The sequence below is a fragment of the Diabrotica undecimpunctata genome, chromosome 4 (assembly GCF_040954645.1).
Source record: "Diabrotica undecimpunctata isolate CICGRU chromosome 4, icDiaUnde3, whole genome shotgun sequence".
Classification (NCBI taxonomy): Eukaryota; Metazoa; Arthropoda; class Insecta; order Coleoptera; family Chrysomelidae; genus Diabrotica; species Diabrotica undecimpunctata.
The window spans coordinates 11,753,403-11,780,358 of record NC_092806.1 but is presented as its reverse complement, the minus strand read 5'-3'; the positions used below and the strand labels follow the sequence as shown (position 1 = coordinate 11,780,358).

General features: G+C 35.0%; 1 protein-coding gene across 4 annotated transcripts in view; it reads right to left on the bottom strand.

The window, feature by feature from the left end:
* Nucleotides 1-26,956, bottom strand: part of LOC140439164 (1-phosphatidylinositol 4,5-bisphosphate phosphodiesterase epsilon-1-like) — a 579,894-nt gene that overhangs the window by 54,796 nt on the left and 498,142 nt on the right. For all 4 annotated transcript variants that reach the window (XM_072528894.1, XM_072528893.1, XM_072528896.1 and 1 more), the window contains 3 exons: nt 18,998-19,176; nt 12,187-12,370; nt 2,253-2,551 (listed from right to left, as the gene is read on the bottom strand). In XM_072528894.1, coding sequence (XP_072384995.1) covers nt 2,253-2,551; nt 12,187-12,370; nt 18,998-19,176 — 662 coding nt within the window. The remainder of the gene's footprint in view (nt 1-2,252; nt 2,552-12,186; nt 12,371-18,997; nt 19,177-26,956) is intronic.

Here is a 26,956-nt window from a genome sequence, read left to right as displayed (position 1 = left end):
GAGTAGTCGGAGCATTCATTGACAAACTATCTATTTTTGAAGAAAATATGCAGAGAAGAGATCTGACCAAATTCCCCAACTTGAAATCTTCTTGTGTTGATTCTGAGGATCTTCAAACATACTGCCTTCACCTTCAAACACTGAAAGAAGATCTGCAGTCCCGATTCCAAGATTTGACTAGTCTGAAAGTGCCAACTTGGTTTATCAATCCTTTCAGCGTGGAAGTTTCAACGGTATGTCCTTCTCTTCAAGAAAACTTGATTGATTTGAGACATGATGTTGAAATTGAAAGTTTGTTTCGGGAGTGTGGTACGAAAGATTTTGGCCGCGGATAAAAGAAGTGTATCCAATCTTGTGGAATGCAATCAAATTATTATTATTGGCATTCCCCACACCATATCTAGTGGAGAAAGGTTTTAGTTCTATGTGTGTATTGAAAAACAGACAAAGAAATAGGCTCGACATAATAGAAAGAGGGGATTTGAGGTTGTTATTAACCAACATTGAGCCAGATATAAAGAAATTATGTGAGGGACACCAGGCCCAAGGAAGCCATTAACAATTCTTTTACACACATATAATCATTTATCATTATACGAAATGTAAAAATAAATAAATATGGATACTTACCTTTTGTATAGATTCATTATTTGTTTTAATTTAATTGGGTGGGGGATGGGCGATTGTAGTATTCATAACTAGTGAAACCTGTCTAAGGGGGCGATCATGGGAAAAAGGTTGGGAACCACTGTGTTAAAGTATATCAGAGTAGAATCATGTTTCATTTGGAATATTTGGTTAGTGAGACAAAGGGTTGCACTCTGTTAACCCTGTACCGCATGAATTTTTCTTTTTTGTCAAAAATAAATTCTCAGAAAAGAATTTTAATTCTATTTTTACGTAAAAATATTGAAAAAAATCTAGCTACGAGGAAAACTTTATTGACAAAAAAAAATTTTTTGGTGCAAAATATGAAACATCATGCAACAATGTAATATTAAAGTCAAACTGTTTTAAAGCTACAGTATACACTATACATTATGAAACTGCTATGAAAGTCTTACTGTTCCCAAAGGTAAAATGCCCTCTTTGGTCAGATATATTATAAGAGGTATGCTGACGAACCAATTGTCAAAAAACAACTTGTAATGTTGATGTTTTGGTATCAAGTCTGCTAATTTGACAATCACGTTGCTGCTCACACTAATATTTGGTGCTCCTACAGGTACAATATTCCTCTGGGAACCAGCAAACAAATTAAAGTCATAGCCGAATCCCGAAATACGACTCAACACAAAGTTTTTAAAGCACCACTTATGTGGGTTTTTTTTTGGGTTATGCTGCTTTAGCTGGCTTTGCGCTTTTGTTGGTATATTCTGTTCGTCTACAGCTAGAAATTTTTCTTTCGGAACCATGAGTTGTCGTTCTTTAATTTGGCTCAGAACAGGTCCAATTTTGAATAATCCGTCATGTCCAGGCTGATAATTTTCAATCATGTCATCATTGTTATTGAAATGCAAGAAACGTTTTATTTCTTCGAATCTGTTACAGCTCATCACATCGCTAACTGTTTGGTGGCCAATATTGGCATTCCAATAGTGTCTTGTTGATGGAAGTTGAATTATCGACATGTAAATAGTAATTCCTATAAATTGTTCTATTTCATATTTTTTTATATTAGCTGGTTTATCTGGACGTTGTTGCACTGAGTATAAATTTGATTGGTCTGTAATATGCTCTATAAGACTATCAGGAAAAAAAAACTTAAAAATTGGACCGGAGTTTCTAAATGTAAAATCTAAGAAGGTTAATTTTCAGAACTAGTAAATTTTGTATCATTTTCTGATCTTCTCATATTTCCTTTCACCCAATTATGATATTTTTTCCTTTTATATCGTAGTCTTTCAGACAAAGGGGTTTCATCATCTGAGGAATCTGAGGATGTGACAGAAATGACAGTTTCCTTGATATTGCTTGGTAAATTTTCGCGCTCCTCATTGTCACTGTCATTGAATTTTATAATTGGTGTACGGAATTGTGAGGGGATTACAGATACTCCAACAGAGAAAGTAAGTAGAAGTTGCTTTCGTTTTATAAATAAGGGAAGTATCGAACAATTTAACTTTAAGTTCCAATTGGGTCCTATAATTAGGTCTACAATTAGGTCCTATAATTATTAAAAAGTAACAGTCTACAAGAAGGTAATGTCAGAACAATATAAAAAATATTCTTTCATAAACGATCCAACTCACCCATCATCCAACGTTGCCCCCGTACTCTGTTCACCTGTAGCTTGCAACGCCAATTTAGTGAGCAACCCCGGCGCCAAAGTTTCTTCCGGATTGAAAGACAGGTTGAAGTCGGTAGTGAAAGGATCTGTGGAGTCGCTAGCAACTCCTGCTTTGAGGCCACTCCAGCTTGGTCGTACCCACGTCAAGGTCGTCGACGAGCGGTCTAATCGCAAGTAGAGTAGGATACCCTTGATTCCTGATGGGGGCGATGGTCCTTCGATGCCTTCCCACATCACGCAGGTGCTGCCGTGATGAAGGATCTGCAAAATAAAAGAGATTTTCATCAAAGTATGTATTTTTTAAAGTGTAAATTTTTTTAAATTTTTAATTTTTTCCTAATATACGGCGATACTAAGTGCCGCTTTGAAATCTCTTTTTACTGCTTTTTGCTCACTCTTAAAAGTACAACATGATTTCTGTCGCAGGTTAAAAAATTGAAATTGTAACAGAAATTGCATCCTTTAAAACCGCGAGAGGTAAATTTGTAACGCCCAATGATACATGTACTACTTTTTGCCATAAATATCAGTACCCTTTTTTTACACTTCGTTCGACGACGGTGGTCTGTCAGGCCAAGCCTACGACGTAGATTAGATTAGATTAGATTAAGAGAGGTGGCCTTTCGGCCTATTCCACTGCGACCTTTTCAGATCTATTGTGGTCCTCTAGTCCTAGATAACATTCTCTAGCCTGACCCTTTTTATAAAGTCTAGTAGCTTCGAGACTGTACCTTCCATGTAGCTATTTGCTGGTGGATTTTCTTTTCCTAATGCAAAGAACCGCACATTTGCCAGACTGTCACACTGACATAGAATGTGCTCTGCTGTTTCTTCTTCGAGGTGACAGAATCTGCACAGGTCATCATCTGATAATCCCATCAGCTTGAAGTGCCTATTCAGCTTACAGTGCCCTGTTAGAAGACCTACTATGGCCTTGACAGTTTTCCTGTCTTTGCTTATGAGGTCTGCCGTAAATTTTCGCAAATGTTCTCTAATAAACTGTTTCGGCTGTCTTTGTCCTGGTGAATTCCTCCACCATTCCAGAGATTTGGGAGCTACCCACTTCCTTGTAGCCGTTCTTGTTACTGATTTTGCAACTCCGCAGAAGGGTTCCGGTCCGATCAATGGCAATCATGAGCCTTGTTTGGCCATTTCATCTGCTTTTTCATTGCCCTTATGACTCTCGTGCCCCGGTACCCAGGCTACCGTAACCTTGCTACGGCCTCCTAGTTTATTTAGGGCACACACGCAATCCCATACTAGCTTAGAATTGACCTCTACAGAATTGAGTGCCTTAAGCGCTGCCTGACTATCTGTAAAGATGGCAACTGAACAGAACCTTCTTTCCTGCCTACGAAGCCTACGACGTAAAACGTTATTAAAAAAAATAATCTAAATTGTCTAAATTTTCAGTACCTTTAATAAAAATGAACACCTACATTTTATATTAAATTTTACAAAAAAATGTTTAATTTTTTTCAAAAAAAAAAATGTATCCAAAAAGAATTAAAATATGTTGCTAGTTTCATCCTTTACAGACGAATCTAGCAAGAAGCCAGAGATGATTTTATTCTATAATGATACTATGGCGTCATCTCACGATGTGTCTAGAAATAATAAACGATGGCCACTTTACAGCTTTACAGCTGAAAACAATTATTTTCGCGAATTTCTAACATTTTTAAAGCGAATATTATCTGCGACTGTGCAGACATTATGAAAGGCGAACAGTAGCTGTTGTAGTCAATTTTTGAATGGAGGCTAATCGTTAACTTTTATAAAATGTAGAACAGCTTAGTTAACAATCGCATAATTTATGTAGTTATTTGTTCTCCTAAACTTATCTAAATTATCCTAAGTAATTTTTAAATGGAACGAAGGGATCAATCTCTATATAAAAAAGATTTCCTTGGAAGCGCATATGATATTGATATATCGCTAATTCACCTCTCGATGAACCGCTGTAGCTGAATTACGTAAAAAGATTTAGAGGAATGGGCGGCTATTTATACCGTTAACATAACTGACAGCCTTCTGCTGGTTTCTAATCCTCACCTGACAGCTTAATCTTAATGGCTGCTCATCCCGCAGATCGCCTTATTTCTTTAATCTGCGTTCTTATTTTCGTCTCACAATGATAAACCGAATATTAGCTCGATTTCAATGATGGGCGTATTTTTTAACTTTATTTAAATAAAGTGTAATTTTTATGTTTTATTATAACAAGTTTTAAATAGAGATCAGGCCAAAACATCCAAGAAAAGGAAATGCAGAGTGCCACAAAAAGATTGGTCATAAATAATACCAGGATTTTTAGTGACGAAAGTTAGTTGATTTGGCTTAACGTTAAGTTTTGTGAACGTTTGTACTTATTGTCGCCCAAAAGTACAAGTATTATATCTGTACTGCAAAGATGATAACCGAAGGATTGTTACCTAAAATGTTCACTGCGGTTAACGAAGCTTTTGAGCTTTTGACTTTTACACTTTTGTGCTTAGGCTGTTTCTTATGAAAGTCTTCACAAGACTTCTTCATTCGTCACTCTGCCTACGTAAGATATCCCCAGGATTCTTCTGTAAAGCCACATCTCGAAAACTTCCAGTTTTCTCATCATCGCTTTAGTCAGAGTGGGTGCCTCTATAATTTATACAGCCACTATACGACTAATAACCCGTTCGCTACCAGGTTTATAGATGAGTTGCACGGTATTATACCAGATTTAGCGAAAAATACAACTTTTTTAAAACATTGTTTTGCGTGGTGCATTTAAATTTTTGATGACTTGGAGAGCATTTTTTATTATTTAAAAAAGTATTAATTCACCATAGGCGCCACACTAAGGGACAACCCATATAAAAACCAAAATTATAAATAAATAAAAAATGCCTGCCTTGCATTACAACTGTTAAAATTTTTGTTATATACGAGTATTTTGGATGCGATTTCATATTTTTGTGTTAGTTTTACACATTTTTATACAAAAGCTTATTGATCAGTGGCGTAGAACTGTGAAATACAACAAAATAAAATAATTTTTCAAATGTTTCATATAACATAAGAAACATAAAACCTAAAACATCATGTATTAGAAATAAACAAATTTTCTAATACAAATAAAAAATCACAGTCTTATCACAAAAAAAGGTATTTATTCATTCATTCAAAAGATGGAAAATCAGGACACATCGTGCAAAAATTTGATGTTAGTTTCCTTTTCTTCTCATTTGCGTAAGTTACTTCACAACACTTTCTCTTTCGTCTTGTTTCTTCTTCTTTTGAGTGAATTTCTTCTTCTCATAACGTGCTCATGAGATTTTTCTTTAGCCGAATTCTTATAAACTATTTTCAGTTTTCGGTAAGACGGTGAATGTTTTTGAAGTCATTTACTAACTGTTTCTTAAACTAATTTGTTTGTTATGCGCAATTGTATAAATCGTTTTTGCATTTAATACCATGCGTTGGATCATGTGAAAACCAAATTTTTTGAACCACGTGTAACTATTTCTAGTAATATCGTAGGGCTCAATATCTTGATCTATAGCATCCACTGGTCCCATCTATTGGTTGTATTGTTCAACCACTTCAGGTTTTAGGACTGATATATTCATATTGGTTCTAGCTTGATAACGTCCTTCTTCTTTATCTTTGAAACGTACCATCAGAATGTTGCCCTTTCTAATAAAATAAGATTTATATGTCTCAAGTGGAATTTAAGTGAGTTCTTTTGGCACTCTCTGTTGACACGAATCGTACCACTAACATAAGTATTTCGTCGAAGGAGAAAATCCGCTAGGCGTAATGATATGTACTAGTTATCAAGGATAATTTCTCTTCCCTCATCCAACAAAGTTTGAAACAAGTAAACTACAACCTTTTCTGACATAGTTAGATGCTCAGCATTAGGGATATGGTCTATTGTATAAATGTCCTTTCCAATATACAATGAAAAATTAAAAGTGTAGCCACGAAACTGGGGATCACTGGGACAGAGACAAAAAAGTTTCAACCAAAACGCGACCTTTTGGTTTTTATATACTGTCTGAAACAAAGGCGTCCCTTATATAATAGTAGGCATTCATCTATCGCCATGATTACTCCTGGGTTTAATAGGTTCATACAAATTTCTCTGAGATAAGCAAAACACATTGATAATCGTGTTAGAGGTCTTTCTTTCACAAATGAATTCGGAGAGCTGAATCGTAAACATTTTAAAATTGAGAAGAATCTGTTTCGACTCATGACCTTGTAACAAAATAATTTTGGCTCCAGTAGTCCAGTAGTCACTTACTCTAGGGATGTGTAATATGCCCATATATATATATATATATATATATATATATATATATATATATATATATATATATTCATTGCCAAAAATACGTACATTTCATCCAGAGTACCGTCTTTCCATACAATCGGGCGAATTTTTTGAGTGCCTTTCTCTATCAAATACTGTCGAGCCCTTTCATCTGTCCAGTCACAGAGAAATTTCACAATTTTTTCGGACATAAATGCATTGAAACATTTTTCAGTATTTTTCATTTCATTTATTTCTACTGCTGGATGTAAAGTATCCACTTGTAAAGTAACTTCGGGGGTATTAAATTTGATGTTCTGCAGTCTTAAAAGGTAAAAAATGATTTAAAAGTATTTATCTTAAAAGGGTCTAATACAATACTAAAGTCTCCCATGGGAACTGGTTGCTGTTCTTCATCGTCAGAGATACTGCTCCAGTTATCATTTTCATTTAATGAATCGTCATCGGAAGGTAGGTACTCCGACCCCGAGTCTTAGAATGGTTCATCTGCACTTGAAGAATCACTCATTTTTGTCTATTTCTGGCCGACTAGGGGTACTGTGTTACATTTTGCCTACTTTTTAAACTATACCAGATAATAAAATAACAGCTAGTACATAATACCAGATTCTCAACATAAAATAAATTTTGTATCCACATATGAATACACTGGTATATGGGAGAGCTACTCTCATGTACCCACATGAGGATACATGGTAGCGAAGGGGATAATACCGCATGCAAACAAGACCCAACACAGCCGCAGTATCAAGGTTGACAATGTTTCATAGAGGTATAAATTCGCCAATCCACAAGCACAGTTGCTTGTGTTGAGAAAGAAAAAGAAGAAAAGTTAGAGTTTACCACTATATCAATAGCTATAGTTCAAATTCTGAAACCCCAAAAACAGTTGAACAAAAATTTTAAGACACACACACACACTTTAATTTACCTAACAAGAGACTAAGAAAAATCAATATTCGAAATCCAGAAACAAAGAACTTATAAGAGCCAAAAAAAAAAAACAGAAAACAAAAAAAAAACAACACAGTATACAGAATAATCTTCAAACGATTGAACATTATATATATATACATATATATATATATATATATACATATATATATATATAAATATATATATATATATATATATATATATATATATATATATATATATATATATATATATATATATATATATATAGATAAAGTATTATTTCAAAAACTATCTAGTTTCAAAAGTAATTTTCGCAATAAAATTTAAAAAACGTTCACTTGTATTCTCTATTTTTTGGGCAGTGTATGCCACGCTAATCATTTATTTATGTATGTATGGTGGGGTGGCGAAAGGTTATGGATGATCAATACCAATTTCAAAAAGTAGGTCAAGGTCATTTCTGGTGGTGCATGAAAAGGTATGTTTCCAGTATATAGTCCTTTCTAGCATTTTGGTATTTTTCCACCTGGAAGAGTTTTTTTTTAAACCCCCGATTACACGTAAATGAGTACAAAAATCGTTAAAAATTGTATTTCGTATGGCTAAAAATCCCTGTTGGTTTTATCTTATATATGGTTATATATATATATATATATATATATATATATATATAATGTTTTATGTATATATTATATGTATAAAGTCAAATGTAATGGTATGTCCCGCAAAACAGGAAAACAAAAAACAAAATAGGTATATCGGTGAAAGGCAACCGTATATACGTATTTCTGACTATTGGTCGTCTTCAGTACGGTGCAGTCAAGTAACACTCCTTTTACACAATACTACTTTGGTCGTTACGACAAGAGGTCGTACGACCGTTTGTCGTACTCGTCTTGCTTTCACATGTTACGGCAGTGTTCATCTTTATTGTCGCAGAGAACACAGGGCGTACAATGAATCGGGCAAAAATTTTGGCGTTATGGTTAATTTATCGCCTTAAAAAAAGAAAAAGACGTAGTCGCCGACATTAAAATTTTAAATATCGAAAAAAGGATATTTTACTAACGCTTGTATCGAGCTTGACGGTACGTTGAATGCGCTTTTGGCATTCTCAGCAACAAATAGCGCATATTTCATAGACCTCTAAATGTAGAGCCCCATTTTGCTATAGACATTATTAAAGCTTGGACCGTATTATATAATTTTGTACATTACAGGGGTGGTTTTTTGGTAAAGGATACTTTTACAGTAACAGGTCCGAATAATTTAATGCAAAAAAATGTTATACAATGTAGTCCAGTCGTCAGAGAGTTGACCCGCAAAAATCATACGAACAAGTATTTTGCAGAAAATATTTATTTTGAGACCCCAAAAAGGATGCAAAAAAGTTTACCACTTTTACCCCCGGGCTTCTGCCTTAAACCTCCGTCGCAGGAGGGTGAAAACGAAAAAAAAAATCGATTTATCAAGAATCTGTACATCGTAGAAAAAAATGTTTCAAATAAGAAATGTAGCTGAGATAATTTTAAACACAAATATTTATGTGGGAATTGGACTGGGTGATCTTCGTACAGCTGATTCTTTAACTGGACTAGCTACAATAGCTTCTACATCGATTGGTTCTGGTGTTTTTCTTGTTTGACTACATTTTTTAGGTGGACTAATTGGTGTTGGTGATTCTATAGGATAGGAAGTAGATTTTGGGCTCTTGGGTTATTCTGGAGTACCTTTGGACTCTTTAATTGTTTTGGTGTACTTGGAGACTTGAATTTTAATTCTAGAGGTGCAGGACTCCTGCTTGGACTTCCTTTAAGGCTGCTTTTCTTAGGTGACTGTGGATCTTTTATTAATACTTTAGGTATGGGACTAGTTGGTCTAGGTATAGATATGACATCTTCTTTTGGTATATCTTTAACTGACATTTCATCTTCTGATAGATTCCAGTCCTCATCAAGCACATCTTCAACATTAGTTTTACGTTTGGAGTCAATGTAGGAATCAATAGATTTTTTTCCAGGGCTTCCAGACTCTTCCAGAGGAGGGGACACTATTACACTATCATTGGAGGTAAGGTAATAGTATCCTGTGAATAGTCAGTTTCTGATATGTTAATATCCTTCAGGATTTGATCTAGGGAGTCAGACGAACACGAATCTTCAGATTGTTTCATGCTTGGCACTGGAGAAGCTTTGGTGCTATCAAATTCAATAAGATCTTTCTCTTCTTTATTAAGTTTTGAAACCGCAGGACTAGATGTTTCTTTTCTGGCATTAGTTTTAGCTGGATCAATTGAGATGGTAGGTGTAGCTGCTGTTGTTGTGATTTTTTTTAGTGTTATATTCGGACTCAAAACATATATCTTCTTTCCTTTTTCTCCAGTAATTAATCCTATTATTTCAGATCCACTCAGATCTGGTAACGTTATAGGAGTTATTGGAGTAGTTGCTCTTGATATGTTTTTAGGGCTCTTTGACATTATTAGCCGTGCTTCCTCGATGGCGTTTTTTTAAGAAATCTTTTCTGAGGCATCGACCAATTTGAGACGCTATCTAAGCACTCTTCACTACTTGTCTCCACTTAACGATGCTCGTATCCAGGACCGCTAGTTTAGCTACTCTTCGAAATTCTCTTTTTGTTTTTTTAGATATATGAAGCTACTTTGAAGTCTTTCATTAGTCGCCTTTCCCAAACTTTCATCTTTTTACCTAATATTGCTTTTTCTTTCCTTTCTGCAGATAAAATATCCATTCCATTCTTTCTAAGAACCTCTGGTATTTCATATCTAAAAGAAGAAATGTCACTTTTCAGTTCGTTAACATCGTCCTCAGTAACCATTGCCTCATCACATTTCCTGTGCATGGCTGATACGTATCTCCTGAAGGATATTAACATATCAGAAACTGACTATTCACAGGATACTATTACCTCACCTTCAATAATAGTGTCCCCTCCTCTGGAAGAGTCTGAAAGCCCAGGAAAAAAAATCTATTGATTCCTACATTGACCCCAAAAATATTTATAAGCATTTTTTGTGTAGAATGAACCGTTCTCTTAGAAACAACGCTTGAAGCGACCATCGATTTTGCATGTCAGTTATGCGCACGAAATTAATGTTCAATAAAATTTGTATCAGCTTGACGGTAAAAATTCGATATCTTTTGATTCAAAAATCAAGATGCTTTTTAAAGAAAAATGTGCAGCTTTCGTATGCAGTTTTTGTATTTTGCCTGGAATTACCTCAGTTTTTATAAAGGTGTTAAATACATTAACGTATCACGATTTTTCCCATTTCTTATGATTCTCCCCAGATCAATAAAATTGATCACTCCCAGTTGTAGTAAACTGTCCATTGTTAAAGATTATTCTTTAAAACCTATTACATGCAATTTCAATTTTGAGTTATGGTAACAAATATGAGGCATTTGAAATATGAATAAAAAACGCAGAATTTAATGTTTTACATTACAAACGATCATATGTCAGGGGAAATGCATTTAAAAAAACGGTTTTTGGGTTCAGTTTCTTGCAGAAGTTTTGTTCTTTTGAAAAACGTACCAGTGTAACTGAAAAAAAGTTTTGTTTGTTTTAGATCGTTTGCCGCGTGAAAGATTAAATCCAGCGTTTTTTAAGCATATTTCAAATGCCTCACATTTGTTGCCAAAACTAAAATTTCATACTATAGATTTTAAAGGTTAGGCTCTAGTAATCAAAACTTCATAGTGGCCAGTCAATGAAAGGGATAGATTATATTGATTTCGTGAGAATCATAAAAAATGACAAAAATCGCGCCACGTTTATTTATTTACCACCTGTATAAAATCTGAGATTTTGCGGCATAATATAGAAAAACTGCAAACGAAAAGCAGAACTGTTTACCTTTAAAACGCATCTTGATTTTCGTCGATAGGTCACTTGAATCAAAAGATATCCAATTTTTAGCGTCGAGCTGATACAAATTTTATTAAACAAAATCGACGGTCGCTTCAAGCGTTGTTTCTAAGAGAACGGTTTATTCAAAAATATAAGTAATTACAATTTGTAAAATTATTCCTAATAAAAATAAATAAATATAAAAAGTTGTAGTGTTATTGGAAAATGTAAAAATTTAAGTAATTACATTTTGCGACTTCCCTGACTGCTAAATTCTTCTGTGTTAATCCTAACTTTTAATTTCTGAATATTGGTATGTTTTGTTTTATAACCAATCCATCTTCTGAGCAACACATTATTTAGTTAGGTTAGGTAAGGTTAGGTTAGGTCTCACCATACACGCATAGTAAGGTGAAGAACCATCTTATTGCAACCAAATATTGTCAAATTGCAAGCTATTGTATGATGTTAGGAATAACCTTTTATTCCGACAATGTATCTATAGTTCAGCCTTGCACACCACCCTAAGCTCTTAATCCCTTAATCTCTTTACATAGAGAAAAGACGTTAGTAAAAATTAAAGTAGATGATTGCATTTCTGTCTTCTTGTTGCTTTATATGGAGCTCGCTACTAGCATACAGAGGCATGTTGTGTTACTATAACGGCCATATAGGTAAATAAAATTTCATTTAAATTCGAGCTACCACAAGTTTTCCTGGCGAAATTCCTCTTCGCTCCTCTTTTCCTATATATGAATCAAAACGAAAAATATCTAATTTTGCTTACCTGAATAACATGTTGGTCAATTTTCGTCAGGGGTGACGACAAACACACGAAGGTTACCCCATGGTCGTGCACGAGCGGCTGTACAGGGTGATAATCGTCTACATCACAGTCATATTCGGCGTCGAGTTCGACTTTTTCCGGGGGTCCGAACGCTAAAACGCGTTGTTCGTTTACGGCAGATGACCTGAAATAAGAGAAAATAAACTATATATACATTCGTAAACTAATTTTCGAATCCAATTCAGATTTCTGCTTTAATCTATTCATTGTAAGAATTGCAATGCAAAACAGACGTTGATAAAGATGTTATTAGAGACATGAAGAATCTAAAATTGCATTCCACAACATGTCTCCACAACTAAGCAAAAATCCTTAGCGAATTGGTTTCTCGTACTCATAAAGAGTAAATCGGAATAAAAAGAAATGACAGTTAAGATTTGATTTCATGTATAGTGCGTATGTTTATCTTCTTATACGTATTTTACCCTAAAAGAGATCTTCGGAGCGGCTATTCACAAACGCTCTGAACAAAAGTGAAAATAATCTTTCCTGTCATATTTCACGTTCAGAGCGTTTGTGAATATCTGCTCCGAAGATCCCTTTTAGAGTGAAATACGTATAAGCGGATACACACACGCACTATACGTGAAATCAAATCTTAACTGTCTTCCCTTTTTATATAGACATTATTAATAGGTATAATTTTATTTAACAGGTAATTACTTTTAATTTAATTATTTTACCCGTGTATCTTTCATAAACCTTTGGAATCTCAACAATAACTTCATTCTAAAATTATCCTCCCTGGCTTTACAGTTATGCCAACCCCGAATTTTGGGAGCGAATTCTTGGCTGGTTCGATGTCTCAATGCGTTTATCATGGGATTCCGTTGTCCGACGATGGAATCCTAATAACCATACACCCTTTCGCTCACCCCCAATCACTCCACCTTCCCACGCTGCTAATTGGATATTCCCCGTAACCCCGAGATGATTCCGCTCCGAAATTCAAATACTCCAAACTAATTAGTGACTTACGGTAATCGATCGAAGCGGCGTTTAGAGAAATTTGATGCCAAAATAAGATAATTTGTCATATATTGTTGAATTAGGTGGTAAAAAATCTGCATCAAATGTTCTGAATAGTTTGTTTTTCGCCTTTAGATACAATTCCCGAAGAAAACCAAGTCGTAGTGAAAAAATCATATTATTTATTATAACAATCATTGATTTTATTGAAAAAAATTATTTATTACTACTTTTGAATTGTACTTGAAACTAACAAGTAAAATGTGTTTGGGTTTAATGTTTAATACATACATTAATAAGCACATATACAAAATCCAAAAAAAAAAATAATAATAAAATTACTTTATTTGTATAATTTTAAATATTAGTAAATTTTTTTAGACATTTTAAAACAAAGAATCACAGTAAGACTCGCCGCACCGAGATACCCGCAGGTTTTCTGAGATTGCTCAACAAACTGTTGAACAACAGCAGTTTCCAACACGGTTGAAAGACATTAAGGGTGTTCTTATCCCGAACGGTAGAGGAGCGAGGAAGAGATTTGGCTTTCGACCAATTTGCCTTTTTTAGTTCGGTAGCTAAATTGTACAAACAGCTTTTAAAAGGCTGCCTTGAACAAGAGCTAGAAGAAAAGCATGCGCTGAGCGACCATCAAGATGGTTTTAGGGCTAAAAGGTCCACCATAGATGCGGTCATAGAAGTTAGTTACTCAGGATACAAAGAAATGAGTGACTTTCATCCTGCTTGACTTCAAAAATGCCTTTAACACAGCGTCATGGGAAAATGATGTTCACAGAGGTATTTTCTGTATCTGAATGTAATACGGCCGCCACTAGAGTCCTCCATTCTCGACCTTGTGGTAACCTGTGTGTACTTGTACCACACTCCACGTGAAGCTCACCGGTGACTCTGTAGAAGAAAAGACTGCTGTTATCTGGGTCATATATTTCGAAATTCCAAGTACCAGTTCTTAAAGCTTATTATGGAAGGAAAGATAGAAGGAAAACGGAGCATCGGAAGCAAAAAATACTCATGGCTTAAGAACATAAGGAATTGGACAAGCCCATGCACTCTTTAGAGCCACACAAGGCCGAGAGGAGTATGCCAGAATTGTCGCCAACATCCACTAATTGGATAGGGCACCATAAGAAGAAGAAGATTTCCGTCGAGAAGGTTTCTAAAGGTGAAACGCGACTTCACCTCGGCCACCGAGTGAGGGGCAATTCTAAGTTCACCTGGGACTTTTATCCACTCCTAACCGTCGGTGATCCAGTGAAACACTGTGCCAGTTTAGCACGATCTGAAATATGTATGAGGCACGCTGCTGTCTTTCCTATCTCAAAGATCGATGCCTACCCAGGCAGATAGTTTCTTTCGTGAGGTGACAAGTTTACTGTTAAACTTTTCTTTACCTCGACGAAATAATGACCAACACTCACTACTCCGGTTCCTACGTCTTCCTGTGAATACTTCGTAGTCGATAAGACTTCGTACGTATCCACTAAGAAAGCGTTAGGACTGTTCTTCAAACGAAGTCTTCTCAGAAGGATTTACTCATGGATAATAATAATAAACGCTAAATTTTTAAGAGGCACTCGGCCAACAAGGTCTTGCAGGGGCTAGTGGTGTAAGATGACTAGATCTCGATCGGAAGATGTGCTGCCTTTTTATACACATTGTGTTTACAATTTAGCAGCGATCTTCTGCCGGGGGGCCAATGACAACGCAGTTAATAAAACTGTTTGTGATTGGCCGGCCAGAGTGACAGTCTGCGTCGTGATTGGTCACTTCTGACGACAGTAGCTTATAGCAATGATTACCGATGATTATAGCTCATAGTGGTTTCGAAGGCGAGTCAGAAAATGTACATGGCTAATGCGGCTAACAACTATTAGTAGGTTAATCTGGCACTACCCTGGGGTCTTTTGGCCTAGTATTCTACTCGGCCAAAAGATGCCAGGGTGTTAGATGTCTAAAACGTTAAATGTCTAAAAAATATTTTCCTTACCGTTGCCTACCAGAATTCAATGGATACTTTCTGAGGATTTTGCTGGCATCTTGCAATACGGCAATTAAAAAAAAAAGATTCTAGGAGGAGTAGGAGAGAAATACCCAAGAAGACCTGGAGGAGACGCTAAGGCAAGACATATCAGTACATGGGATTGATATTGATTTGACCCAAGGTAGAAACTTATGGAGAAATGTAGTTAGGGAAGCCGATCTCGCACAGGGATAGAGACAAAGAGAATAATGACACTTGTTCACACATCTACAAGCAAACCGCTCTTGACAACGCCTCAGCGAGAGTGTCGCAATTATCTTTCCGGCAAAAACTTCTCAGCGATCTAAATGGATGTTTATTTGAAACGCATATATCGAGCGGCTTACCGATCAAAGAAAATACCGCGGAAATACACATCTGTGAAATATAAACAAACTTTAAAATGGTTTATTATCGACTCGGCGACACAAAGAGGAATCGTTTTTTGGGTGTTTTAACGTATACGAAAGGAACTAGAAGTACATATACGAGGGGATTTCAATATATACCAAGGAATTTACAAATACTACAAACTCAATACCACATCCATTTAGCGTATTCAAAAAATCAGCCGGAAAGAAATGGTTGCGTCTCTTTCTGAAAAGACATCCGACGCTTTCAATGCGTATTCCTCGGGGAATATCATCTGCTCGCGACTTATAGTTTTCCCGAAGGCAAAACTGTTGTTAATAAATAATTACTTTATTAAAAATTAGAAAGAATCGAAAAAGATCGGACAATTTTTATATAAAGCTATAATGTCCCTTCCTTCAAGTTTACGAACAAACTGGAAAATATCTAGTTAAAAATCCAATGGTAAAATGATAATTAAGTAAATATAAAAATGCAAACTAATCTTATTATTAAGTTCATTAGAACACAAAGCCTGGATCATCATTCTTAGGTGAATGACTAGAACAGGGCCGGCTCCCATAACTCCTCCCTTGCGAGTTCTTGGCATATTTCATGGAGTGAAAAATGTTCTTGGATTTGGTACAGGAACTGTGGGATCATCTTCTTTCATAGGTTGTACATCGTATGTTGGATGTGGATTTTCTTTTGATCTTAACTTCTTAATATAGTGAATGGCAATGAAGATGATAATAATAATTATTAATATATATATTACGATAGTCCAATGGTTTGTGGGACGTTCCTTAGGATGCTGGAGTACCACAGGTTAAATTTAATTTTGATTCCTTTTGGATTGTGTGAATTTTGTCGAGAGGGATGTCCTTTAGAACAATTTCTGGAACTTCTTCTTCTTGAGCATTAGAAACTCTCAACTCAGGTAAGAAAAGTGGTTGGCCTTGGACAACTGTCTTCTTATTAATAGACTTTTCTACTTTGAACTGGCATTGATAAAGAATGGAAACTAGAAAATTTCCTTTTAATGTGGTAAAATCTGTTTTCTGACATATCGTCTCGATTTTAGTTTGGTTTACGAATATGGCAATGTAATGTGAATCATCAATTTGTTGTGTATTACATGCTCAGATATTCGGACGGGAGTTCTGCGGCAAGTTGTGAAACTGGTCTTCAGTTGCAATAATTGAAAGACACAATCTTCTTTCTCTATTCCAGCAGAGAAATCACCATCACTACAATAGAAATCGGGCTTCAGGTTCAGACAGTACAATGAGTGATATTGGTAATAATTTTCATTCATAGTCAGAAAGGTATGTCGAGGTACGAAGGTACTATGATTTGACGTAGGAATTGAATAAAGATGATAATAGGAGAAGATTTCTGGGTAAACAATAGGAAAGTGAACAGCGAAAACAATTTTTGTCTCAGAGTAATAGGCTTCTGTTTTTAAAATATCATAATATTTATAAGTACAGTAGAACATGGATAAGTTAAATTCCAAGGGAAAAACCAAATATTTTAAGTTATAGGTTTAAAGTTATCAAAGGTCTATGTTGTGATGGATTAATATAGGTCAGAAGTTCATTAAAATATAGGCATTTATTATACACTACATTACTACATACACTACATTCATTTATTATACACGTTACAAAAAGTTAAAGCAATAATTAAAGGTATAGTCTATTAAAAAAAGTGTGTGATTTTCTTTTGTTTTAAACAATTCATAGATTCTAAATCGATTTGATTTTCAATAACATAGAGAAGAGAATATGTTATCTTTTATGTTGCTACACTACTCCATAAATGATCGTACAGTCGTTATAGCACTCTTGCTTCGTTGATTGATATGCTCTTAGATGAAGTTTGTGGGTCGTCATTAAATTCATCGTCTTTATCACTTTCAATACAGTTGTTAACTGATTCGAATATTTCTTCCTCTGTTAACATCCCTGCTGTGACTACTTTATCATCACAAGTCACGAAGTCGTCAAAAGTAATCTTTAACGCAGACATGTGGTTATTCCATTCTTCAGGATCATTATTATATTCCTCTTCAAAATGATTTCTTGAGGTTCTGAAGAAAAACCACAGGTTCTAAAGCAGTTTTTCACTGTGAGGAGTGTTACGTTTTGCTATGTTTTGTCCACCATCCTCATTGCTTGAAGAACATTGATAGAAGAAATCGTATTTTGCTCCATATCAGCTATCATTCTTCTAACAACTTCTTTTCTGTATAATGTTTTAAAATTTTTAATTATACCCTGATCCAAAGGTTGAAGTTGTGATGTTGTGTTTGGTGGAAGAAATTGTACTTTAATTGCTTTTAATGGTGGTATGTCCCCGTGTGCTGTTCAGTTGTCGATGAACAGAATAATTTTTCTATTTCAAGTTACCCTTTGCTAATCTATATTAATCAGCCATGTTTTAAAAAGTTCTGCTGTCATCCATCCTTTTTTATTGGCTTCATAATCCATGGGCAGTGATTTTAAACCTGCAAAACACCAAGGTTTTTTTGACTTACCTATATAATTAAAGGTTTGAGTTTTTCTGTGCCCGTAGAATTTGCACAAAGCAGAATCGTAAGTCATTCCTTGCTGTGTTTTTCTCCATGACATTTTTCATTTTTGAATGTTAATGTTTTTTCGGGAAGACATTTGAAAAACAGACCAGTTTCATCGGCATTAAAAACATCAATGGGATCATAATTATTTACTAAATTATGCAAGTCCGATTTCCATTCTTGGCAGACTGATTTGCTTACGCTCTCACTTTCGCCGCACATTTTTTTAAGGCTAAATCATTCGTTTATTGAAATTCTCTAACCAGCCATTGCTGGCTTTAAAATTATCGATTTTTAGTGAATTAGCGAACTCTACAGCCTTTTCTTTCAGTATGGGTTCACCGACACTGATGTTGTTGTTTCTTGTTACGACAAGTCGTATGGTTTAATAAGTTATATTTAGTCCTATAATTAATATTTTTTTACCAAATTTTGTGGACGTCTTAAGGGTATCGTAAACCAACTTGTAAAACAAGCTTTGACATTATTTATCTATTTTTAACTGTTCTAATTCAAACCTATTTTTTGGTGGTTGTGACGTCTTGGTCAATGTTTAAACAATGATCATGTAAAAATAAACTGCAATTTTAATAAAAAAATCATTCCTTTACAACTAATCTTTGATTTGGAAAAAATGCCAATTTGAAATCTAATACAAAGACTTTAAGTGCATTAAAATTTTATTCGACTGGGCTATTAGTATTTATTAATTTTTAGCAGATATTAAAACTACATTCCTTCTTAAAAGAACGCTGTATATTTAAGAAGAAAACGACACATTTATTAAAGTAAAGAACACTTATACTCACTTAAGATAATCGATGAGGCTAAAAGTGGGCGAAAGGCGATTCCTACTATGATAATGTTGATGGCACAAAGATATATGGTCCATGACTGCTTGCGTGCGGTAGATCTTCTCCAAATTGATAAGTCCCCCAGGACCGATGGTCGTAAAATGGTGGTCTTCTCCATTATAATCTGATATGAACTGGAACAAAGATGTTGCGTCGTTATTAAGGCCATTCGACCATTATGTAATTACACACAGCTTTTGAGATAATAGCTCTAAGGATGACAAATGGTTGGAATAAAACGCGAAAAAGTAAGAGTTCGGGTTTTACTCACTTCTGCCAAAACTATTTAAAGTGGAGAATTTTAAAATATGTAATGTATTATATAGCATGCCCTAAGTTTTATATAAGTTAAAAAAAGTTTAAAATTTTTTCTAAAATATTTGTCATGGCTTTTAAGATACATTAAAAAATATGGGAAGCAATGAATGATCTCGGAATCCGACAAACACTAATAAAAGCAGTTAAAGCACTATACAAAGAAAACAAAGTAGCTATTAAATGTGGAAATAAAGCCTACAATCCATTTAAGACGACAAAAGGACTTCTACAAGGCTGTGCTACGTCCCCTACTCTGTTTAAAATATTCTTGGAAAAGACACTCAAACCATGGAGGAGAAAGTGCGAAGGAATGGGCATACCAGTAAGAGACGAATACCTATACACCTTAAGTTTTGCCGACGATCAAGTAGTCATCGCACAATATGAAAAAGATCTCAGCTTTATGCTCAGAAAACTAGAAGAAGAATATAAAAACAACGGAATGGAAATAAACTTAGAGAAAACCGAATACCTAACAACAGAAAACAAGGATATGAGAAACCTAGAGATAGACGAGGGAAGACAAATAAATGGAACAGATAAATTCAAGTATTTAGGAACCATAATATCGAACCAGGGAACAACAGAAGAAGATATAAACAACAGACTGAGACAAACAAGAAACTGTATAAGACAACTAAACTCAGTGTTGTGGGATAAGAACATTACGATAAAGACAAAAAAGAGAATATATAATACCCTGACAAGAAGCATCCTGACATATGGGTCCGAAAACTGGACAATAAACAAGAGAAATAGAGGTAGAATAAGAGCAGTAGAAATGGAGTTCCTGAGGAGAAGCTGTAGACTTACAAAAAGAGACAGAATTGAAAACGCAAAGATTAAGCGGAGAATGGGAGTGCAATCAGACATAATCGACTATATAGAGGAGAAGAGACTAACCTGGTACGGCCACGTCAGAAGAGCGGACAGAGGATGCTGGATAAACAAAATCCCAGAATTGAGCCCGATTGGAAGAAGAAAGAGAGGAAGACCCTGAAGGTCATTCAGAGATGAAATCGACGAGGCTATGGAGAAAAGAACCCTGCGAGATGGAGACTGGAATGACAGGGAAAATTGGAGAAAACGGTTGAGTGAAGGAAGACAGTGAAAACTGTGGAAATCCTTAATAGTAGTAGTAGTAAAAAATATGTCCAGGATACACACTTATAGTGTATTTTACATTTTTCACAAAGGACACTTATTAGGAGAATCATTTTGTATAAATGTTTAATTTGAAACATAATAAACACTACTAGACTTTTTTGTTTTATCAGTTATTTCCTGATACCTTTCCTGACCTTTCCCGATTTCCGTAATAATTTATTTCAACTCTCAAATATCTGTACGACTCTACCTGTGTAACGTGAGAGTCAACAACATATACTCCGATAATTTTAAACTAAAAGCCGGTGTTCGTCAAGGATGTATTATCTCTCCCACGTTATTCAATATATATAGCGAACACATCATGCGCATTATATTCGACGGATAGTAAGGAGGAATATTAGTCGGAGACAATGACAGACGACACTTTAGTACTAGCATCATCAACAAATGACCTTGAATACACCATGAACAGACTAGATACTATTAGTCGTGAATATGGACTTAAAATTAATGTACAGGAGACCAAGGTAATGATAATCGATTGAATTAGAAATAACCAGCCGGAAATACGAAACGTAGCGGGATTTGAAGTGGTAAACCGTTTCAATTACTTAGGTTCTGTTATCACAAACAATGGTGAATACGAAGAAGAGATACGTCGACGCCTTATAATGGCCAGATCAGCAACGGTCAAGCTTACTAAAATCTGGAAAGATACGGACATAACCAGGAACACGAAACTGCGCCTAGCACGGACGCTTATCTTTCCTATCGCTACCTATGCGTCAGAGACTTGGACCATTAAAAAGTCTGACTCACGACGTTTAATGGCCTTTGAAATGTCGTAGAATGATGCGCATAACCTGGACAGCACATCGCACAAATGTCTCAATATTGACAGAACTCGACATCAATACTAGGCTTACCACAACCATCAACCAAAATATATTGAGGTAGTTTGGACACATTACCAGACGATTTTAAGGCATGGAGAGGTTGGTGGTTGAAGGCAGATGGTAAAAGAATCCAAGGAAGATCGCCACTCCGATGGTCAGACCAAATAAAGTGCGCTACCGGTTACTCTCTGTCTGAGGCAGTACACCGCGCCCAGGAGAGAAAAGAATGGATAGCAACCATTTGTCAAATACCATAACGTCACCACATCCTTACGAAGGATAAAGTATAGAGGAGGAGGACCTGTATAACGTGTGGGTAAAGATAACCGATGCCGACGATAGGTAATAGGTTGAGTACAGGATTAGTTTCAGTGCGACACTGGTCGATTAGCCATATACGTAGGGGATTTTAACAGTCACCATGAGTTGTGGAAGTACTCTGACAATGACAAAAATGGCCCTTTGAGGTCAGAAGAACATGGTATCCTCCTCCTTTTCGACGCCAAGGATTGAGGCACTTTCAGATCTGCAGCTTGGAAGAGGAAGTATAACCCCAATATGTGTTTTCTTACCACTGACGACAAAGCCAACCTCTACCAGCATCAAGAAAAGTCATATCTGATTTCTCCGTAGCTAACACCGCTCTATTCTGATCAAACTCGGCATTAGCATTCCAATTATAAGATCGTTTTCATGCCCCAGATGGAACTTCAGCAAAGCTAACTGGTCTGCTTTCTATGGTTAATTTGATAAATGCTTAGGTTGAACCTCAGCAAAAATCATAAACCAGAAACCGCAAAAAGTATATTCCTGGATGGTTTAAGGATAGCGAAAAACTGTATGAAAATTCTGTGAAGACAGAAAGCAGGAAATTTTAGACGAATTTCTCTACAGGCGCGAGAAATGAACTGAGACAGTTGAAAATCCAGATTTCAAAAACTCAAGTAGATAAGCCTGGTCACTGCTACGAAAACTAGGAGGCAATAACGCACTAGACCGCCCCACCAATCTTGTAGTACCAAACCAGTACCAAACCAAAGTGCCGTCCAACGTAATATCTACCTCAAGGGCCCCAAAAATTGCTTTCTCATAATTCTTCTGTCATACTGTCACTAACAATCTACCTGTCATCCCTTTTATGACAGGTAGACTGTTAGTGAACTAATAACAATACTTTTGCCATTTATGGTGTGTTTACAGTTATTTGTTACTAATAGTGAGAATATTGTAACATAATTCTCGTGGAAGAAAGATTCTTGAACTACTGAAAAGTTCTGGGAATTCTTCTACTGCATTTACAGCTAAGCTACCTTTTTTGCTCATTATTTTTTAATTATTAAAAACATAACCTCAAAAAGTTAATGAAGTGATTTGATACGAACCTTAGACTAGCAATATTATTAAATATTCTACAATCAATAATATAAGCCTAGTTTTATTTCAGAATCAAATAATACACCAAGCAATGATGTTTTAAATGTAGAACATATTATTCGAGATGCCGTGAGTTTTGATGAAGAAGATGAGTCTGATATAGACAAAAGTTATGATGACCTACTCGTAGTGGAAATGAAACTGGATCTATATTACTGAAATGGACAGATACGGTACTTCCTGGCAGTGAGATAGAGGAAATCATATTATGGTAGGTACGGCCAGAATAAAAATGTTAGCATTATTTAGCTCGGTAGATCATCAATTCGATTTTCAACAATATCTTTGAGATTTGTTGTTCCAGTAAATGAAAATCAGTAACCAAAATGTTTGTAATAAAAATAATCCAATAAAATAGAGTTGCCATATAACTAAACCAACAAGGTACACACAAGTACTCACAATCCAATGTTATATGTTTGATATGGTTACACTTTACTAACATAAACAACTTTACTAATTAAAAAAAATACAAGTATAAGGAGTCGAAATATCTAAGAAAAATAAATTACAAACTTCTATGTATAACTACCAAAATAAATTTCTGGTAAATATCTGTAAAGAAATTAATAAAAACAAAATTATATATAACAGAATGGCAACTCCTATTAACGAAACTCACATTATCTGAGAAAATACAACCAAACAATTCAAATATTTTAATTAATATACAAATCATAAAAAAAACTGTTTCTATTTTCCTTTTTTACCTAGTTTACACATTTTAAAGACAGGTTCGTTATCGACTAGTCACAAAAAGCAGTAATTTTAGATGCTCAACCTTCAAAATATTTTTTGAAACAAATACTTGCAACGAATAATATACTTGGATTTAATTAGTTGACAACAAAACATATAGAAAGCATTATAAACGATATCAGAAAGTAATTGGTCAAGTAAATAACCAATTACGTGCTGTAAATTGACTCATTTAAATGAAATAGGTGGATCATTTAATGAATCATCATCACTCATAAGTTTCTACTAAAGGATCACACCCACATGGAGGCGGACACTGTCCATGCGCTGAGAGAGCGAAAGAGAAAAAACTTAAAATTAAAATTAGAATGAACAATGAAATATACTGTACATAATATGGAACTGGAAGATTTTAAAAATTTTAAATCTTTGTACGATGTCAAAACATCTTAAAATCCGCCATTGATTAATAGAAAAAGAGACATTAACAAACAAGTTCTTCTGTCAAACTGCGTTTAATCGCAAGTAAAACAAAACAGCATGGGAACTCTGTTTTTGAAAAGTAATTTTCATGATAAAAACCAGGAGATTGACCTACATTGGCAAAAGATTTGCAACTGGTATCACAAAGTGCAATACCTATATCACAACAAAAGTATAATGATCTATTGCGATTACTGCCATCTGTTTCTAAATTTCGCCATGATTTTTTTCAAAACTTAAAGCATACTAGTAATACTAATAGTGACTATCCAGAAGGAGACTTACTTAAGGATGACTGAGTGGTATGTAAGTCATATAGTATTGTACCTAGTTGTTATTGAATACCCCAAACTAAGTCTTACACTACAATAACTTTATTAGAGGGATACAACAACATGGCCATTAAAACGGTTAAAAAACACAGAAAAAAATTTATTAAAAGAACTTTGCAATACAATTGTTTTCTTAAAAAAGACTTTAATATTGACACGGCTCACACATGCCTAGAAAATGTTGCCTAATATTTTTCTTCCGATTTCTCCGAATTATTTTCCGCCTCGGTGGGTATTCGTCGTCTTCTTTTACGATAAAGCGGGTCTCTAATGTACCATGTAGCAAGCGCATGGTAAAATCTCATTTTTTATCGAGTTTATGGGAGGGTTTTTTTTCAATATGGACTAGATTGTTTTAGAACAACGATTTTACAGAAAAAGGGAAAGAAAGGGTGGAAATATCAACTCGATATCCGATTTGCCTACGTATACAGAGGCGTACATAAAATAAAAGTGCAGGAAATAAAAACAGAAACATGTCCATTTTGCTAAACTGAACTGAACATTATGAAAAACAGTTTTATGTGTTGAGTGAAAAGAAATTATATATCAAGGATGGGGTATCTGCTGACTATCTTTAATAAATTAACGAATCCATTTTTTAAAGAAAATGGAAGTGCTGAAAGAAAATGGTTAAATGTCTTTCTAAACCTAAACAAAACTATAATTTTTGCCAGAAAGCCAATTGGAACATCCATCCATAGAGCCAAAAGCTTGTAAGGAAAGTGTGATAAACTTCTTTAGTATTTACAAATCATAATTATTCAGCCGATAGAATATTCAACGTGGATGAAACTGGATTTAGTATTGTTTAGTCTAAAGTTCAACAGATTATTGAACTTAGAAGCTTAAAGCATGTAAAATCCATAACCTCCATTGAAAAAGAGGTTCTTTGATCACAACAATCTTGTGTACGAGTGCCGGAGCAACTTTTGTTGCACCATATCTGATTTTTTTAGAAAAAAAAACATTTTTATTGCAAAAGTGTGTTCCTCCTGATTCAAAAATTGTGTGTAATTCAAGTGGGTGGATTCAAACCCATATTTTTACACAGTGGTTTTACCCTAAAACCTACAACCCTACATTTAATTGCATAACATGGATATTGTCAAAATTTAGAAATGATCTACATATTTGGTAAGGCAGAATTTTTTGACATTGTGTACTTGCCCCCTCATTATATTCACCACCTAGACCCCTTAAAAGCTCATCATAGTAAGGTGTTGAGATTATTTTTAAGGTTAACTTAAAGACCAATTACACTCTATGATATTGCTAAACTATTTAGAAAGTCGTATCTTCAGGTGAAAACTGAAGCAATTGCCGTTGTTAAAAATATTGCCGAAATTAGTGTAAATGAAAGGGAATTTATTGAACCCGAAAATATTACACCGGTGCCGACCTTTCAAAAAATGAAAAGGCCTTGAAGAGGACAGGCATATGCAAAGAAAACAATTATTACCTCTTCTCCTTATAAAGATGATTTAGAAACTTCAATAAATTCCCCTTTAAAACAAGCTAAAACAGTGAAGTGGAAAGTGTTAACGGAATCGTTAGACAACCAACGCCAATCCTGTAATGGCCAGCATGTACGTAAGAGTAAGTAGAAGGCAACCTTTTAAGATTTCTCTTCAAAATCTGAATCAGTAAGTTTGAAAGACGATTTTTCTGATGATAATGACATGATAGACATTGCAGCGGACATCCCTGAGGAAAAAGATAATATTTGTTTTTATTGCGATGGAAACTTCTTGGAAGACAGTAAAGAAGAAAAGTGGATACCATACATTATCTGTAAAGAGCAGTGCCATATATATTGTTCCGAGTGTAAAGCTGAAACTTTCATTTGCCAGATTTGCAAAGACAATTTTAATATTTTGTTAAGTAAGTTAAGTATTTTGTTGGCAAAACGTATCTAAATTCTAATATATAAAATATAAAAGTAAAGAATCTCGTAAGTAAAGAAAACAGCAAAACTAAAAACAAATCGTTACTTCATATGTTACATTTCAACCTCATATGAGTAAAAGGAAACTGGAAACTGGACAGTTTTTCTAAATGTTTTGTTACTGTAATTAACATTTCCTTATATCAAAGGTTTTACTAACAAAATCGACAAAATTCTTAAATCAAGAGGAATCAAGACAATATTTACCCCCCAACAAAAACTTCCATCTCTTGTCCGATCAATCAAAGACAACATTCCAAATGAACAACATAGAGTTTATGAAATTCCTTGTGCAGACTGCTCAAGATTTAATATAAGCCAAACAAATCGTAGAATCCAAAATAGAATTTATGAACATTCTATTTCTGTTTGCAATTCCGATTTAATTTCAGCTCTAGGTCAACAACATCTTCACACAGGTCCTAAAATTGATTTTAAAAACCCCAGAAGCATAGCCCCCATCCGCTTCTATAAACCTAGAATACGGCATACGGTTACCTTTACATGGAGACCTCTCATACAAAAGATGACGTATGCTCCACCCGCCAATCAAAATCCTACTGTCTGAAATGTTCGCGCCAACTCCCGTGCCGATCCTTGCGCCAATTCCCGTGCCAATCCCTACGCTAACCCTCACGCCAACAGCCACCCAAACCACGTCACCATCGACGCTATAAATGAACCGTCCTCTGTT